General features: G+C 44.7%; 1 protein-coding gene across 4 annotated transcripts in view; it reads left to right on the forward strand.

Moving 5' to 3' along the window:
- The first annotated feature begins 2261 nt into the window (after nt 1–2261).
- Nucleotides 2262–16126, forward strand: part of hnf1ba (HNF1 homeobox Ba) — an 84408-nt gene continuing 70543 nt past the window's right edge. Inside the window, exons 1-4 of one of the 4 annotated variants that reach the window (XM_069912055.1) lie at nt 2262–2823; nt 5297–5496; nt 10549–10735; nt 12795–13024. In XM_069912055.1, coding sequence (XP_069768156.1) covers nt 2483–2823; nt 5297–5496; nt 10549–10735; nt 12795–13024 — 958 coding nt within the window. In that variant the 5' untranslated portion in view covers nt 2262–2482. Of the gene's footprint in view, nt 2824–5296; nt 5497–10467; nt 10736–12794; nt 13025–16126 lie in introns of all 4 variants that reach the window. The other 3 variants (XM_069912054.1, XM_069912057.1, XM_069912056.1) reach the window with 3 other exon arrangements.

Here is a 16126-nt window from a genome sequence, read left to right on the forward strand (position 1 = left end):
ATCTGCCAAGAGGGGGCTGACCCCCTGCTGATTTCGTTGCTTGTTTTATTCCTTTTTGTAGATCAGGGGATTTTCTTGAATAGAAACTCCTAAACCATTGGATGACCAGCATTTTATATGAATGCTCTATTTTAAATGCCGCCGGGCCTCCAATCAACTCAGTCCCTGTAATGCAAATGTTAAATTCCAGATCCCCCAAAATTAAATGAACAAAATATGGTGTGTTCTAAAATCCAAAGGAACGGCGATGGCTCAATCTTGCAAGAATTTGACAGCAATCATGCCGAATCAAAGCTGGATTTCAGCGCTCATTTTCATTGAACCTTGTGTTTTGCACTGAAATTATTAGCAGGGAAAAGAGAGGAGTTAACAGAGGGAGAGAGAGAGACATTAACTGCGAACAAACAGGACTCCTTAATAACTGCACTGTTCTATTCAGGGCTGCACGTTCGGTTTGGAGAGACCGAGAGAATCCCCGTATCGGTTTCCTTGCACGGTCTGTGTCCCAATAGGTGTTCAAAAATTCATCCATGTGTAAAGCATCGACTGTTTTGTTTTTATAACCTCAGATAAGGATGTATTTTAACTCGCTGGATCATGATTTACTAATAATTTATAGGCGCAGAATCATTGATAAATAAAAAAGCCCACAACGGCCTATCTATCTATGTACGTTTTCAGGTGAGCGAGTCTCCGGCACTGAACTGAAATGTAACCCTTCACTTTTAAAGAACCCGGTGATACATACACTGGGATTAAAGTTGCGCGCCTTTAATACCGAGGAATTAAATCTCTTGTTGGTGAAAAATGCCAGGGGCACCTATCTTGTAAGGAATTTTTTTGTTTGGTCCCCCTCTCTTTGGTCAGGAGTTGTTCTCTCTGGAACATTAATGCAAAAAAGGCAGACACAATGTGGTCTTCTAAGGGAGCCTTTCCTCTCCAAGGGAGCCTTTCCTCTCCAAACGAGTTCCCAGCCGACGATCTGAAGAGAGAGAGAGAGAGAGCCAACAGCGGCAATAAAACCGCAGTCAAGTCTCAGTCGAACCTGCTGCGGCCCACCGGGCTCTGAGATTCCTCCCGAGGGGGTGTCAGGAATCCGTTCGAATTATGACTCCAAACAACAGGAACAAAGGACAGATCGAAGTTCAGGTCAAATGCATTTTACTCCAAAACTATGATTTAAACCTTTGATTGCCCTATTCGTAATTTAATTTAGTTTTCTAGGTTAAAAATTCAAGATAAAATAGATGTCTTAGCAACTGGGTTCGTCTTTGTAGGTAGGATTTGCCAATCATCAAGTGGACTTCAAATAGCGATTTCACCCAGAAAGTGTGCGAGTTCACGGATTATTTCCTTCGCTTTGAACGGAACCCATTGCTCCGGCCGGTCCCAGTCTCTCTCGCATTCTGAGACGGTGCAGTAGAGAAAATTGGACGCCCCCCCCCCCCCCCTTTTCTTTGTCTCCCATCGGATCTTCAATTCAGCTCCATGTATTTGGCACAGAATTTGTGAAACGTCCCCGAGATGGGCTTCACGGATCAATATTCCGAAAGGAGGAATCACAAATACGATTCATTAGCCAGGTCTGACTTTTTAAAGTTTCTAATGGTTATTTAATTCTGACACGAGGAATTACAATTTCTATTTATTAACCAAGACCGTTCAAAATAACAAACGAAACCCGCCATTCCCGAATATTACTAATATCTTCTGAATAATTAATTCCTCCTTCATTCCCAGCCCCAATCCTCTTATTTTCAACACTAATAACAGGAGCTCAATCTATTTGGTTCATAGCCCCCCCCCCCCCTGTAATTGAGACATTCTGCCCAGCTTGACAAACAACAGTTAATTTCCTTTAAAATTAATGCTTGATTTCCCCCTCTCTTGCTGACCTGCTTTAGTAGAAGACCTGATTCCTCTCTGTACAGCTCAGCGTGTAATATTCCCCCACCCCACCCACCCACCCATCACTCCTCTTTCAATATTGATGGAGTAAAACTGGACACTGCAGAACAGACCCTCTTTAATTTTGTTTTTAAAACGCGCAAAAGGCTCGCAGTGGATCCGTTCGGCTGGCGGACTCTGGACTTTGTCCTCCGCCGGTCCAAAGTTCAGAGTTTTGTAGGTACTAATCGATAAATAGCGGCCAATAAAATGAGCCAGTCTCCAATGTAAACACGACGAGCCGGCCTGACATTGTCCCAGCTCCTCCAACGCACTCGCTCTATTTGCATATTGGCTAAGACCCCCCCCCCCCCAAAGACTTCCCGTCGATTTGCATATTCTTATATTCCCTTCCCAAAGAATGATCATGGCAGTTTAGTGTAAAAAGCGCCTTTAGGAAGCGGCTTCTCTGGATTGTTTGCTGCTCTTGCTCAAAAAGACTTTTTTTGATGTACGCGGAACAAGGGGTCACAAAGGATCCGGCTGGTCTCTGTACGTATATATTTTCTTTCCCAAAGCCTGATTTATTGAAAAGATGGTGTCGAAATTGACATCCCTCCAGCAGGAGCTTTTGAACGCCCTGCTCAGCTCCGGGGTATCCAAAGATGCGTTGATTCGAGCCTTGGAGGATTTGGAACCGTCGCCAAGTTTCGAGGTGAAGCTGGAGAACTTGCCGGGGTCTCCCTTGAAAATGAACGCCGAGACCAAGGCGGTGTTCCACCCGCTGACCAACGGCCACGCCAAGGGCAAGTTATCTGGCGACGAGGGCTCGGAAGACGGCGAGGATTACGACACACCGCCGATCCTGAAGGAACTGGAGTCTCTCAACACGGAGGAGGCGGCGGAGCAGAGAGCCGAGGTGGATCGAATGCTGAGGTAACCCAGGCAGAGCCGCTTCACTCTTTAAAGAGCCCGACTTCATACAAACTCACTGCCTGATGCTTTCATTTCAACCAAAACCAGACACCCAGGACGCTGGTTTCTCCAGCGTCTTCCTAATGATCCAAACCGTTTGGGGATTTTTTTTTTTTGGGGGGGGATATCAGTATAAAGGAAGGAGTTGGGTGAATATTAACGAGAAACCTTGCGAAGTTTTCAACAACCGTTTAATTGTAAATATCGAAGGACAGGTTCAGGAACGAGTTTGGTGTCGTTTTGCACGTTAATCCCGACAGTTTCAAGCTGCAAACTCGCTACTTTCACGCGGCCTAACACTGGTCCTGGAGATCATTCTGCAACCCTATTTTAAATGTGCCGGTTCTCTCTCGTGTCAACCCCCCCTCAGCCTTTTAGAGCACAATTAATAAACCAATTCCTTGGCCATAAAATAATTATTGAAGGGGCTGCGATTTACTCCACTGGTGTGAAAAGGTTTATGGTGCCGGTAAGATGTAGCAAATGAGAGAAACGAATTCTTGTAGAAAACTAGGTCTAAAAGCGGAGCAGTGGAACTGGATCCCCGGTTATTAGAATCGCTGTTGAGACCATTACCTTATCACCTTCTAACAGTGGTGTCTGCTCTAACTTAAAACTCGAGCGCCAATTCGCTTGATTTGGATTAATTAACACTATAGATGTTTTTTAAAAAATACTTTCCTTCCACGGGGAGAGGGAACCTCGGCTTAAGCGGTGAGAGAGGTTACTGTAGGCGAGTTCAGGGTGGGTCTGTCAACCGGCTTTCGTTAAAACCCGATCTGTTAACCGAACTCGAGAGAGTGAAAACAAAAATCCACGATTTGTCGCCAGAATTTCGGACGTTGTACTTGTGATTTTGGTTTATTTTTAAAATGCCCTCCGTTTTCACGCGCTGTCAGGGATAAAATGCGCGTTAGTCACGTCGAGTTCGGGTTTCGATTTTGGGCGAGAGGCTTTTCATCGTCTGGTAGCAGTTTGTAAATATAAATATGGCCCAAGATTGTGGGACACGTGCGGCTGACGTTTCTGCCCAGCGCTATTAATTTAGTATAAATCATCAACCCCGAATGTAGCGAAAAGTGGAAGACACGTTGATTAACCTGGTTACTCATTGGCAAGGCGCGTTGTAAAGAGAGGGGAACACAGACGCGCGTATTATCTTGTTTGGGTTTGCAGTCCATGAGAGCGGACAAAATATGATCGGAAAGTGGTCAGGATCTATCAGCTTTAAACATATATTTTTAAAAAATTTCCCCTCCCCGGTGTAAACCCGGATTAAAAAACCACATGGTTGTCAGGGCCGATTCCGAGTTCTCGAGTGGTGACCAGGAAGGCGCCGTCCGCTCAATCGGGTTCCCAACAACCGCTTTTAATTCCTCGCTGTTAATTTACATGCCCTATCTAAACGGACGGGCCTGACAACCGCACTTCGACCCGAACCCAATTCTTTTTGGCGTACAGCTATTACTTTTGGGGTTCTTTTAAGCGCTTTGAGTTCCAAAGCACTGTGTACTCGATTAACGAGCAAGACGATTTTCACCCCACTTTAGCCCATCGCTTTTCTTTTTAAATGTTGTTCTCCGCAGTTTAACGAAAAGGAAATTTAAAATGACAATGTGTCCCCAATAAATCTCAGGACCGCGGGGAAAAGACGCGCGCCTTTCCCGTGTGAAAACGCGCAGAAGCCCCAATAAACTTTCAGCTGATCTGCAGATCACATACAGAACATACTCGTTTATTTTCCTCTCCCCCCCCCCCCCAACAATGGGGGAGAAGGTCGAAAGAAAGCGAGGAAGCTGCTCCCCATTTTAACACCAGGCGAGGGGCAGAGGTGGGGGGGGGGGGGCTAACATTAACCATTATTCCCCTTGCAAGGGGACATCTACAAAATAAACGGTCTACCTGGACACACTAACACCGCACTGGGTCCAATCTTGCCGTGTGTAGACGCTTAAGCCGCGGCCGCCTACAATAGGGCAGAACAACCGGTGGAAAATAACTGGTCTGGATTCCTTCTCAGCGTTCAGGACATTTGCTTCAGGAGTAGTAACGGAGTTTATCCCGCCTCCTTCAGCACCACGGACTAATGGGGCGAAAATGTGGGACAGCACATTTTTAACATGAAAAATCCATCAGCTATTTCCCCTCTGTACAGTCCCATAATCTTAGTCTAACGTGCAATATCAGTAATCGGTCGATTCAAGCATTAGGCACAGTTTAAAGAAGTTTGTTTCTCTCAAAGGTAGACCAATTGCTTGGCCACTAAGGCAGAAGCCCCCCCCCCTCCCCCGTTATTAGTGGAAGGGCGTTTTGCATCGGGGGCATTTACAAGCCAGAGCGTGGTGTGTCCCCCCCCCCCCCAGTGCTCAAAATTTCTCCTGCTGCCGGAGAGCTGGTGAGTTGGAGATGTGATTGTTGGTTGGATCCTCCGCAGGGAAGACCCGTGGCGAGCGGCGAAGATGATCAAAGGTTACATGCAACAGCATAATATTCCCCAACGAGAGGTGGTGGACGTTACAGGCCTGAATCAGTCGCACCTCTCGCAGCATCTGAACAAGGGCACGCCGATGAAGAACCAGAAGCGCGCTGCCCTGTACACCTGGTACATCAGGAAACAGCAGGAGATCCAGAGACGTAAGTGACAACACCTGAAAGGTGGATTTACTCGCCCTCTAATTGCAGGACTCCCACTCGTATATTTCAGAATTGAGACCTCACTTTTTCCTTTGCCGCCCCCAAAACATTGCATGCAATGAAGTTCCTCTGCAGTGATACAAGGGGCCAATCAAGACACAAACATGCTGGAGAAACTCAGCAGGTCAGGCAGCATCTGTGGCTCTCATGTTTTCGGCCACAGCTCCTGCTAAAGACCAACTCACTTTCACATTTCGGATTTATTGTCACAGTACATACATGCACAATATCACATACAGCCCTGAAATTTTTCTTTAGACATTGAGATGCCCATACAGCACTGTTAACAGGTCATTTCGGCTGTGCTACCCAATTCCTGTCAGTCTCCAAAAAAGTTCTACAAATGTAACAAATAAAGAGCTGTAAACAGGTAAACAAACTGCAATACCAGAGAATAAAGAATCAATAAAGTGGACAAGAGCCCTTAAATGAGTCCCTGATTGAGTTTGTGGTTGAGGAGTCTGATAGTGGAGGGAGAGCAGCTGTTCCTGAACCTGGGGGTATGCGTCTTGTGGCACCTGATGGTAGCAGCGAGAACAGAGAGCATGTGTTGGGTGGTGTGGATCCTTGATGATTGCTGCTGCTCTCCCTGTAGATGTTCTTGATGGTGGGGAGGGCTTTGCTTGTGATCTCCTGGGCTGTGCCCATTATATTTTGGAGGGCTTTATGCTCAGGGGTATTGGTCAGCACATTTTCCACCACACATCTGTAGGGGTGGAACGGTTGGCGAGGCGGTTAGCGCAACACTGTTACAGCACCGGTGATCGGGATCAGGGTTCAAATCCCTCGCTGTCTGTTGTGTGGGCTTTTCTCCATGGGCCCTGGTTTTATCCCACTATTCGAAACGTACCAGGGGGCGTAGGTCAATTGGGTGTAATTGGGTGGCACAGACTCGGGGACCGAAAGGGCCTATTACCGTGCTGTATGTCTAAATTTTTTTTAAATTGCCAGGCTTTCTGATGTCCTATCGAACCTCACCAAACTCCTGAGGAAGTGGAGGCCCTGTTTTATGCTGTTAGATATTGGTGAAAACAATTAGCAAAGCTCCCCCGTTATGTGTTGAGGAATATTTTACATCTCTCACATTTGTCGGAACTCACATTTTAGCTGAGGGATTGAGTAGGGATTGATTCAGCATTAGGCAAAGCCACCCACTCTCAGCTTGAGGCTGGAGTGCCAGCCCAGACTTTTCAGTTCAAATCTCCAGATAAGCAACATTACATCAAAGTTTCCTCCAGAAACAATTTCTTTGTTTCATACAAATATTCTTGTGATCTCTGGTTCTGGTTGTTTTTTGGGAAATTCCCAGTGGTAGTTTTGGCAGATGCTGGCAAACTTGATGGGGGGGGGGAGGGGGAAGGGGTTTGGCCTTTCAAATGGTTGGCTTATGTGTATCATTGAAATGGAGGAAAATGTAAGGCATGACAGGGAAAAAGTCTCTTATTGAACCATCTGCCAGATTCCAGTAACGCCTGTCCTTTCACCACACTCTTCGATGCTAGCTCCAGAAACACAGACTGGGTTTCTTCCCCTGCCCCCTCCTTCCCACCCTTTTATTCAGACATCTGCCTGGTTTTGGTATATCTGACGAAGCGCTACTTTCTTTGGATGCTGCGTAACTTTTCTCCAGCGGATTTATGCATTGCACATCCAGTGTTTTCCTGCCTGGATAATGAGACACTAGTTTTATAACAAGCCACTGTTGTCTGATATCTAAGTGTTCTGGGAGATTTGAGCCATGCAGAGTGCGAGTGAATCAGGAATTGAGCCTAGATTGAGTCATAAAGGAAGAAATCTTGAATCATTTAGGAGCCAAATTGCAATGGTGAGACCAAACTGGTCCTTCCCATCTGTAATTGTCTTGCAAACTCTTCTGAGCCATGGACTTTTCATATTTCAGCTTTCCCATAATAACACAGGGAATGTTACTGATAGCAAAGACCATTTCAAATAATATTACTAACAGCAGAGACAATTTTGATCAATTCTGGAATAATTTATTTGATTAAATGAACAGTATTCACTTCATTAGTTTACCATTACTGGCTAATGATATCTCACCCACTCCACATTTCCCCATGTAAATGTACATAACAATGCAATACATAACTAAGCAGGTCACACAGCATCCGTACCCATGGTCAGGGATGTGCATACTTTAATGGGATACAGAGCAGAGCAGAGGCACAGTGAGACTTCACTGTGTTCATCTCAGTCATAGGTGAAAAGGAATCGCAAAACAATAAATAATCTGTAATTGCATTAAATAGATGAACTGTTGTGATACAATGTGTAGTATGATCACCAATAATCTGAGTTCACTTTAAAGCAAGTGAACAAACCTTTACAAGAATAAACAAATATCAGGTCAAAGGTTATTTTCTTTAATTGGTATCCATATACTTTAAATACTCTGCTGCATAGCATTTCTTGGTTAACATTAAAAATGTAGATGATTTAAAAAAAAAGAGCAACCAAAAATCAATGAGAAAAACATCTCAATATTAGATTTCTATTTAATGGAAGCTGGTTACGATATGAATAAAGATGCAATGTGCTCCTTTCAGCCTGCTACCACTCTCGCCTGTAAAGTATGTGATCAAAATGGTCTAAAGTCACATAGTTGCGAGGTGAACTGCATATTGAAATGGAGATGACATTTTGAAATGTTTCTTCCATCTTTTCCGTGACTTCGGGATAAACTTCCATCCAAAGAGACAACTGCTTTGGGAATAACACTTCCAATCTTTAGGATTATGGCAATCTCGCGATTGAACATCGACAATAGATCAACAAAGACAAATTAGATTATATTAATCATTCTACCATATTAATCATTTGACGAGATTGACCTTTTGTCTAAGAACATCCATATCAAATTTTCAATTATAATTCTTTCTCATAATCTCTGGGACCATTTAGTCATCAAGGCAAATTCACCACATTGACAGGCAGTTCTTGGCACTGATTTATGTGTTACCTGATGCTCCGTTCCTTTTCCCTTATTCCATGTCGTCCACTCTGATTGATCCTGTAGGGTCAATAAATGAGGATGCATCATTTCCCTTGTTTTACCATAAAATAGATTTGACATTAGGTACCATTACCAGGATCTATATTCATAATGATCTGACAGTGCAAGGAAACTGGATGGACTTTAACCCATTCAGCATAGAAATGCATTCCACTTTGGAAGATACAAGAGACCTTTAAAAGGAATCTGAAGTGGAACTAGCTATCTGCCAAATGGGACGACTTTTGTAACTAGATTTGAGAAATGTCCCAGGAAAATATTCCAGTATTTTACACCTTTGGGCTCCAGGGTAACATTCCCACAATGTACATACAGGATCAAATAAAGTCCTCTCCCAGGTTTTGCTATGACACAGTTTGATCTCCTCCTGCAATGATCACACCCCTTAACTGTTCTCCAAGGAAACTCCTTTCTGTCTCATGTTTTAATAACTTGTTTAAATGAAATAAACAGGAAAGTCCTTATTCACTTTGAAGCTTCATTCCTTAATCGTTGCGTTACTCAAAAGAAAACCCCAACAAAGAGAATTATCACTTACAAATGATCACTTCATTAATATTTTACTGCAGATGACTTCCTGTGACAGCACCATTGATTCCTGCTGGATACCATGCAATTCCATCCTTATAGACATAGAAGTAGATTAAATGTTTCCATCTGTTGGCGAGTTCAGGTTAATGGACCTGGACGTGCTCATCACTCATGAGACGTACCAATGAATTCAAGAGAATCTGACTGACTCAGAGGTTAGAAAGTGGAAAACTATCACCTGAAGTAGTTGAGACAATGACATTGATGGCTTTTAAGGGGTAGATGGGACAATGAGTAAGGGAGGAGGGAATGGAATTAGAAATGAGGCAATTAGATAGTGAAGGAGATGTGTTGTGCAAGCCATTAGTGTAAAACACCAAAGTCTGCAGATGCTGAGATGTAGTAAAAGCACAGAAATTCTGGCAGAACTCAGAACTTGCTGTGTCCATATGAGGTTTATGTTCCTGACATTTCAGGCCTGAGTCCCTTTTTGAGGTACGAGCAATAAGTAGGCAGGGGCTTATATTAAAAAGGCTGGTGAAAAGGGGGTAATGGGGGGGGGGGGCGCGAGGAGAACAGACAAAAGATGTTAATTGGATATGATAAGGGGCAGGAGAGAGGAATTGATCAACGTAAGCTATTAACGCAGTTTCAGTGCTATAATTTCTATTTTAAGAAATCTTTTTCTTTCAGCTCATTAGCCTATCAACTCAGAATTTAAAAAAAAAGAAAATTCTCAGGAGTTCATTGGGGACGCACGGTTAGTTGTACAGCAATCAGGACCAGGGTTCGAATCCCGTGCTGTCCGCGAGGAGTTTGTACGTTCTCCCCGTGTCTGTGTGGGTTTTCCCCGGGTGCTCCGGTTTCCTCCCTCCTTTCAAAATGTACCGGGGGTGTTGGTCAATTGGGTGTAATTTGGCAGCATGGACTCAAGGGCCGAAAGGGCCTGTTACCATGCTGTATATCTAAATCAAATAAAAACTTGAGTGTTTCCTATGTCCCCTCTGCCCCCTTCCCCCTCCGTGGATAGGCTGCCTGACCTGCTGAGTTTTACCCATCATTTTCTTGTTTGCATTTCAGGTTTGCTGGACTGAAATGTTCCTGTATTTGTTTCCAGCAGATGTAACACTGAATTATTTTTTAAAAAAAAGAGAATGTGATATCCAGTAACAACCTCGAAGCAACATAAAGCAATGCCATGTTATCAGATTGCATTTTAATTCTGTATCTTGTGTTGATAATTGTAACTACTTTTGAGAACTTGTCATAATTTTCTTTTGAAGAATATATAAATCCAATCTTTTTGTTATGTATAGGCTGGGTCAAGTCTACCCTTTCTCTTTCAGAATTCAACCAGACTATCCAGAATACTGGAAACAATATGACAGACAAAAGCAGGCCAGATCAGCTGCTGTTTCTCTTTCCAGAGTTCAGTCAACAGGACCAGGCCTCGGGACAGTCTGAGGAGGTGGGCACTGAACCTGCCAACAAGAAGATGCGTCGCAACAGGTTTAAATGGGGACCAGCATCCCAGCAAATATTGTACCAGGCTTATGAGAGACAGAAGAATCCCAGCAAGGAGGAGCGCGAGGCATTAGTGGAGGAATGCAACAGGTAGGCAGCAATAAGACTGAGAAACATGGATGAACAGTGCTCCTTGGTAGATAAATACTTATCCCAATGCTGAAGCATTGAAGGTTGGATAGATTTCTACATTGTAAGGGAATTAAGGGATCTGGGGAAAAGACAGGTGGAGATGAGTCTATCATCAGATCAGCTGCGATCACATTAAATGGCAGAGCAGGCTCGACAGGTGGGTCCTGCTCTTAATTCTTGCATTCTAAATCAAAACACAATGCTGGAGAAACTCAGTAGACCAAGCAGTGGACTTCATACAGTAAAGATAAAGATGCATAACCAACATTTCGGGCTTGAGCCCTTCATCAGGGTGTGGGCAAAACGGAGGCAGGTGCCTGAACAAAATGTTGTGAAGGGGAGGGGCAGGGCCACAGGCAGGAGGTGGGTAAGGGAGGATGGGCACAAGGGAGGACGAGGGGTGGTGGGGAGGGATAGCTCTGTGAGTGGAGCGGGAAGGGGAGGAGAGCTGGAGGGATGGGGAAGAGGGGGAGAATGGGGAGTGGTCCAGCAGAAACTGGAGAAGGCAATGTTAATGCCATCCGATTGGAGAGCATCAACGTCAAAATCAAAAGAGCAAAGTCTAAACCCCTGATTCGCATTAGTGTGTGCAATGAAACCCAAGATTCATATCGAATTCAGTCTATTGCTTGTGTTATCTGTATTGTGTATTGCATCTGGTGCTGACGAGGGGCCCAGGCCTGAAATGTTGGTTGCCCTTTACTTCCGATGTTTGATTTAGACATACAGCATGGTAACAGGGCCTTCTGGCCCACAAGCCTGTTACCGTGCTGAATATCTAAATCAAATTAAAACTTGAGTGTTTCTTATGTTCCCTCCAAGGAATTTACAAAGCTTGTATATTTTTGGAGAGTGGGAGGAAACTGGAGCACCCGGAGGAAACCCACACAGACACGGGGAGGACATGCAAACTCCTTACAGACAGCGCCCGGATTCAAACCCGGGTCGCTGGCGCTGTAATAACATTGCACTAACTGTGCTGTACTTCTGCATCTCCCATCTGACCAACCCTAAGCCTGTTTAACTGGGTGCCCGCAGGATCAAGCCAAGAGGGTCTATGTATGATTGCAACCATGGGGTGAGAGAGTTTGGGGGAGGTTAGTTGGAGGGGTGCAGCAGTTAGCTGCTGCTTTCCTTTGTCAAGGTACGAGCAAAAGGCAGGTAGGCACCTGAGTCAAAAGGTGAGGGGGGAGAGGAGGGGGGAAGGGGTACAGGGTAATAAAGTACTTTACTTTATTAAAGTTGGAGGTTGTAGGTGGATACATGTGGGAGGGGAGAAGAAAAAAAATGCTGAGAAGTGATGGGAGATGGGGGTAGCTCTCTGAATGGAGAGGGAAGATCAGGAGGCATTGCCCTGCACAGGTCCTTCTCGTGTGTGTCTGTGTGCATTTAGGCCACCTCTCTCTTGTGGCACTGTCAGTTCAGTCACACTTCTCAGCCTGTTTCATCAGTGGAGAGTGAGACTGGGTTTCCCCCGGATTCCCAGCCTTCCGTTGGCCATCCATTTCAGTGTAGTAGATGGGCAACCTGAAGCTGGGAGAGTAGAAGCAGAAAATCATGGCCAACTTCTTCGAACAGACTACAGGGCAGCAAAATGCAAACAGCGTTAAAATGTCAACATATTCATCTCCCTTTGTTTCATATTATAGATTTAAATTATATCCTTATTGCAAAGACAGCTCTTGCAATTTTTTTTCAGAGAGAGTAGAAGTCTAGTATCAAAAATTATTAATCCTTGTTATGGTTTCATCCACATTTAAGTAAAATTTTATACAGGTGTCAGTCAGCTCTTAGAAATATCTTCTGGATGGAGTAAATTTAGTATCAAAAAAATATTAATATTGGCATTTCCTTGTTATGGTTCAATCCACATTTATGCAAAATTTCCAACCAGTATAATCGATTACAATTTTATAGGAATGATGTGGAATAAACAACATTAAATGACGTAATTACTTTTAATGCTAAGATTGCATTGTCACAATATTTAGAGCACGACTGTCACTTCTCACCACAGAGCCGAATGCATACAACGTGGCGTGTCTCCTTCGAAAGCACACGGACTGGGATCAAATCTGGTTACAGAAGTCAGAGTGTATAACTGGTTTGCCAACCGAAGGAAGGAAGAAGCTTTCCGCCAGAAACTAGCCATGGATGCGTACAGTGTTCAGACTCACAGCATGAACCCATTGCTGTCCCATAGTTCTCCACACCACCCACCAAACTCTTCTCCCTCAAGTAAGCACGGTAAGCCATTGCCCTCTGTTCTATTCCAATGTGTTTGGTAAATGTGGAACGTTCTTAAACATGGAATTTAACCAGCTCAGTTGCCAGAGGGATGCAGCTCGGGCAATTTGAGCTGAACTTAAAGCCAATTGAGATGGGCAATGCTGGATCGATTTCTGTCGAAGCCACTTGGGAGTACTTGAGCAGGATTTAAAACCAATATTCCTAGTAGAATTCTTCTCTGGGAAGTTAGGGTAAAATGATCACTAGAAAGCTGGACAAAATAAGCAGGTTTGGCTCCTTGTTTTTAAATGTTAGGACTTGCAAATTAAAATCGTGTGCGTTGATCCATGTTTGGTTTGATGGCAGTTACAGACTGAAAATCTATCTTTAAATCTCACCATTAATTCTCTGCATTGGCATTCCTCAGCTTTTGTCAAAACCTATTCTTCATCAAACTGTACTCATGGAATTCTCAGATGGATTTCTGTTATTTTCCCATCACTTTTTTTGTGAAAATGGAGATCAACAGACATTAATCCTGCAATGGAAGGTTGAATTTGTACACGTACCAATTCTCAGTTAAGGAAACGAGCCGAAAGTTTATAGAATAAGTTTCTGAAGACACAGATCTTCATCCAGAGGGTGGTAAATCTGTGGAATTTGTTGCAACAGGTGGTGGTGAAGGCCAGGTCATTGGGTGTATTTAAATTGGAGATTGATAGGCATTTGATTAGCCAAGGCATCAAAGGTTATGGGGAGAAGGCCGGGCACTGGGGCTGAGTGGGAAAATGGATCAGTTCATGATTAAATGTCAGGGCAGACTCGATGGGCTGAATAGCCTATTTCTGCTCCTATGCCTTGTGATCTTTCTCCTAGCAATTTCCTCATTCTTACATGGAGTTTCAAAGAGAATGGTAGGATTAAAATGAAAAAGTTTGACTTATTCTTGGTGATCAGATGACTGTCATCTCACTGACCCTGGAACCATTAGCTGGAGAGTGGCGGACCTCTGAAATTTGCTACCATGGTCATTAGCTGTGTTTAAGGCTGAGATTGATAGGTATCCAAATAGTCGAGGTATCAAGGGTTACGGGGAGAAGGCAGGAGAGTGGGGCTGAGTGGGAGAATGGATCAGCTCATGGTGGAATGGCGGGGCAGGCTCAACAAGCCTGCTTCTGCTCCTATAGTCTTATGAAGGCTAAAGGCAATGTTAACTCTGAAGCCATCGATGTAACTCTGATCCTGGGTGTTAACGCTAGTTGGGCAAAGAAGCTGTGGTGTGATGTTGGTGACCTTTGTTGGTTCCAGGTGTTCTGAGCGGATAGCTCAGAACCTCACAACCAAAGTGGCGATAGCTGATGACAACGTTTTGAATTGTGGACATATCTGAGGGAAATACAGATGCTGATTTGTATACAGCAAAGTTCCATGAACATTAGCCGGTGATTAGAAAACCGGTTTCATTATGAATGTGAGGCCGCACCAAACAGAATGGAGAGACCTAGAAATGACATGTACTATGTTTCTCAAAGTGCAAAATGGATTGGATGTGAATGTTGTGGCACCTGGTGGCAAGGCTCAAATTCATACCATTCTTCCTTTGCTCGGTTAACCCATTTCAATTCTCCGCCCCATTCCCATGCTGTCATGAATATCCATGGCTTTGTGCTGAACTGAGGTTGCCTGTTGGAGGAGGAACACCTCATATTTCCATCTAGGCTCCCTTCAACCTGATAATATTGACATCAACTTCTCTGGTTCCACCCCCAGTTCATCTCTTTTTCTTTATCTCTATGTCTCCTTTCCTCTTGCACTCTTTTTCTCTTGCTTTTTATCTTTCGTTCCCTCTGTCTCTTCCAGCTCCCCTTGATCAATTCTCACCTGTCCTCCAATTATGGCCTTTTGCCTGTTGGTTTGTGTTCCTCTCCCCGCCCTTCTCCCTCCCCACCCCCCCTCCCTCCCCACCCCCCCTCCCTCCCCACCCCCCCCCCCCAGTCTTTTCATTCCTCTCCTGTCTACCTTATGCTCATACCTTGAAGAAGGCCTCAGGCCCAGAACATTGGTTCTATATCTTTACCTCTTAAAGACACTGTAAGACCTGCTGAATTCCTCCAACATTTTGGTGTTTTTACTTCAGTCACAGTGTCGACAGACTTTAGTGTTTCCCCGACTTGCATTGCTAGATTCATTCTTTAATTATACTGAAAGGACTTCAACAATGACAGGTCTTCCCTGCTTGCTTCTACTGAACTCCCCAGCGTCATCAACACTTCCTAGAACTGAGGTATAAATTGAACAGTCAAAGAGGGGAAGTTGCTCACAGTCGACCTTCGAAGAATCAGGGCGAGGGGTTTGAAATGAGGTATGCTCCTGCGATGAGTGTGTAAATCATACTGTATCATTGGTACAGTTGAATAGTTCTGATGGTGTCAAGGCTTGAGCCAAATGGGCAGGTTGATTTCTTCCACCAAGGTAGGTGTTGGATGATGCTGCAAATGATTTCATTGCCCTTGGGGTTGAGATTACTACCATGGAGTCTCTAAGGGGAAACATGACCGTTTTGGCTGGCGATTCTATAAACTGTTACGCTTTTGCTGGGGTGAGTCTCTCTGCCTTTCCAGGAGTCACTGGCACGTGGCCCTGATGTGCTAACCTGCCAAGGTTGCGGCAACACCTCATCATCCCTTTCCCCTCCATCACCCTGCCCCAGCTACTCAGTCGTCGGCTAAGCCACTCGGCTCACAGAGGAGGCTCCTCCCTCTTCCCATGATGTGAGGATTATGGTACCTGGAGCGGAGCAGCTGTGGGAAGGGAGGTGACGGGGAGACCAGGAGTCCTCCGGGGATAGAATCCTGGTTTTATGTTACAAGTTGCAGGGAAGAGAGACCGTGGCCAGTCTTGCTCAAGAGAGATTTTATCCATGATCTGGATTGTCCTCCCCAATGGGATTGAGTCGAAAACCTTTCGATACAGTTGGAGGCCTCCAGACCAAAGCCTTCACTCAAGACGCTTAGATAGGCACATGGATGCTGGGGCAGGAAGGGCTCCCAAACCACCTCGGGCGCTGAGGGCTTCCTGAGGTTTGAATCTGGAGTTCAGGTTGCCGATGGTTGGCACTGA

This window comes from Narcine bancroftii, chromosome 14 (assembly GCF_036971445.1).
Source record: "Narcine bancroftii isolate sNarBan1 chromosome 14, sNarBan1.hap1, whole genome shotgun sequence".
NCBI classification, from domain to species: Eukaryota; Metazoa; Chordata; class Chondrichthyes; order Torpediniformes; family Narcinidae; genus Narcine; species Narcine bancroftii.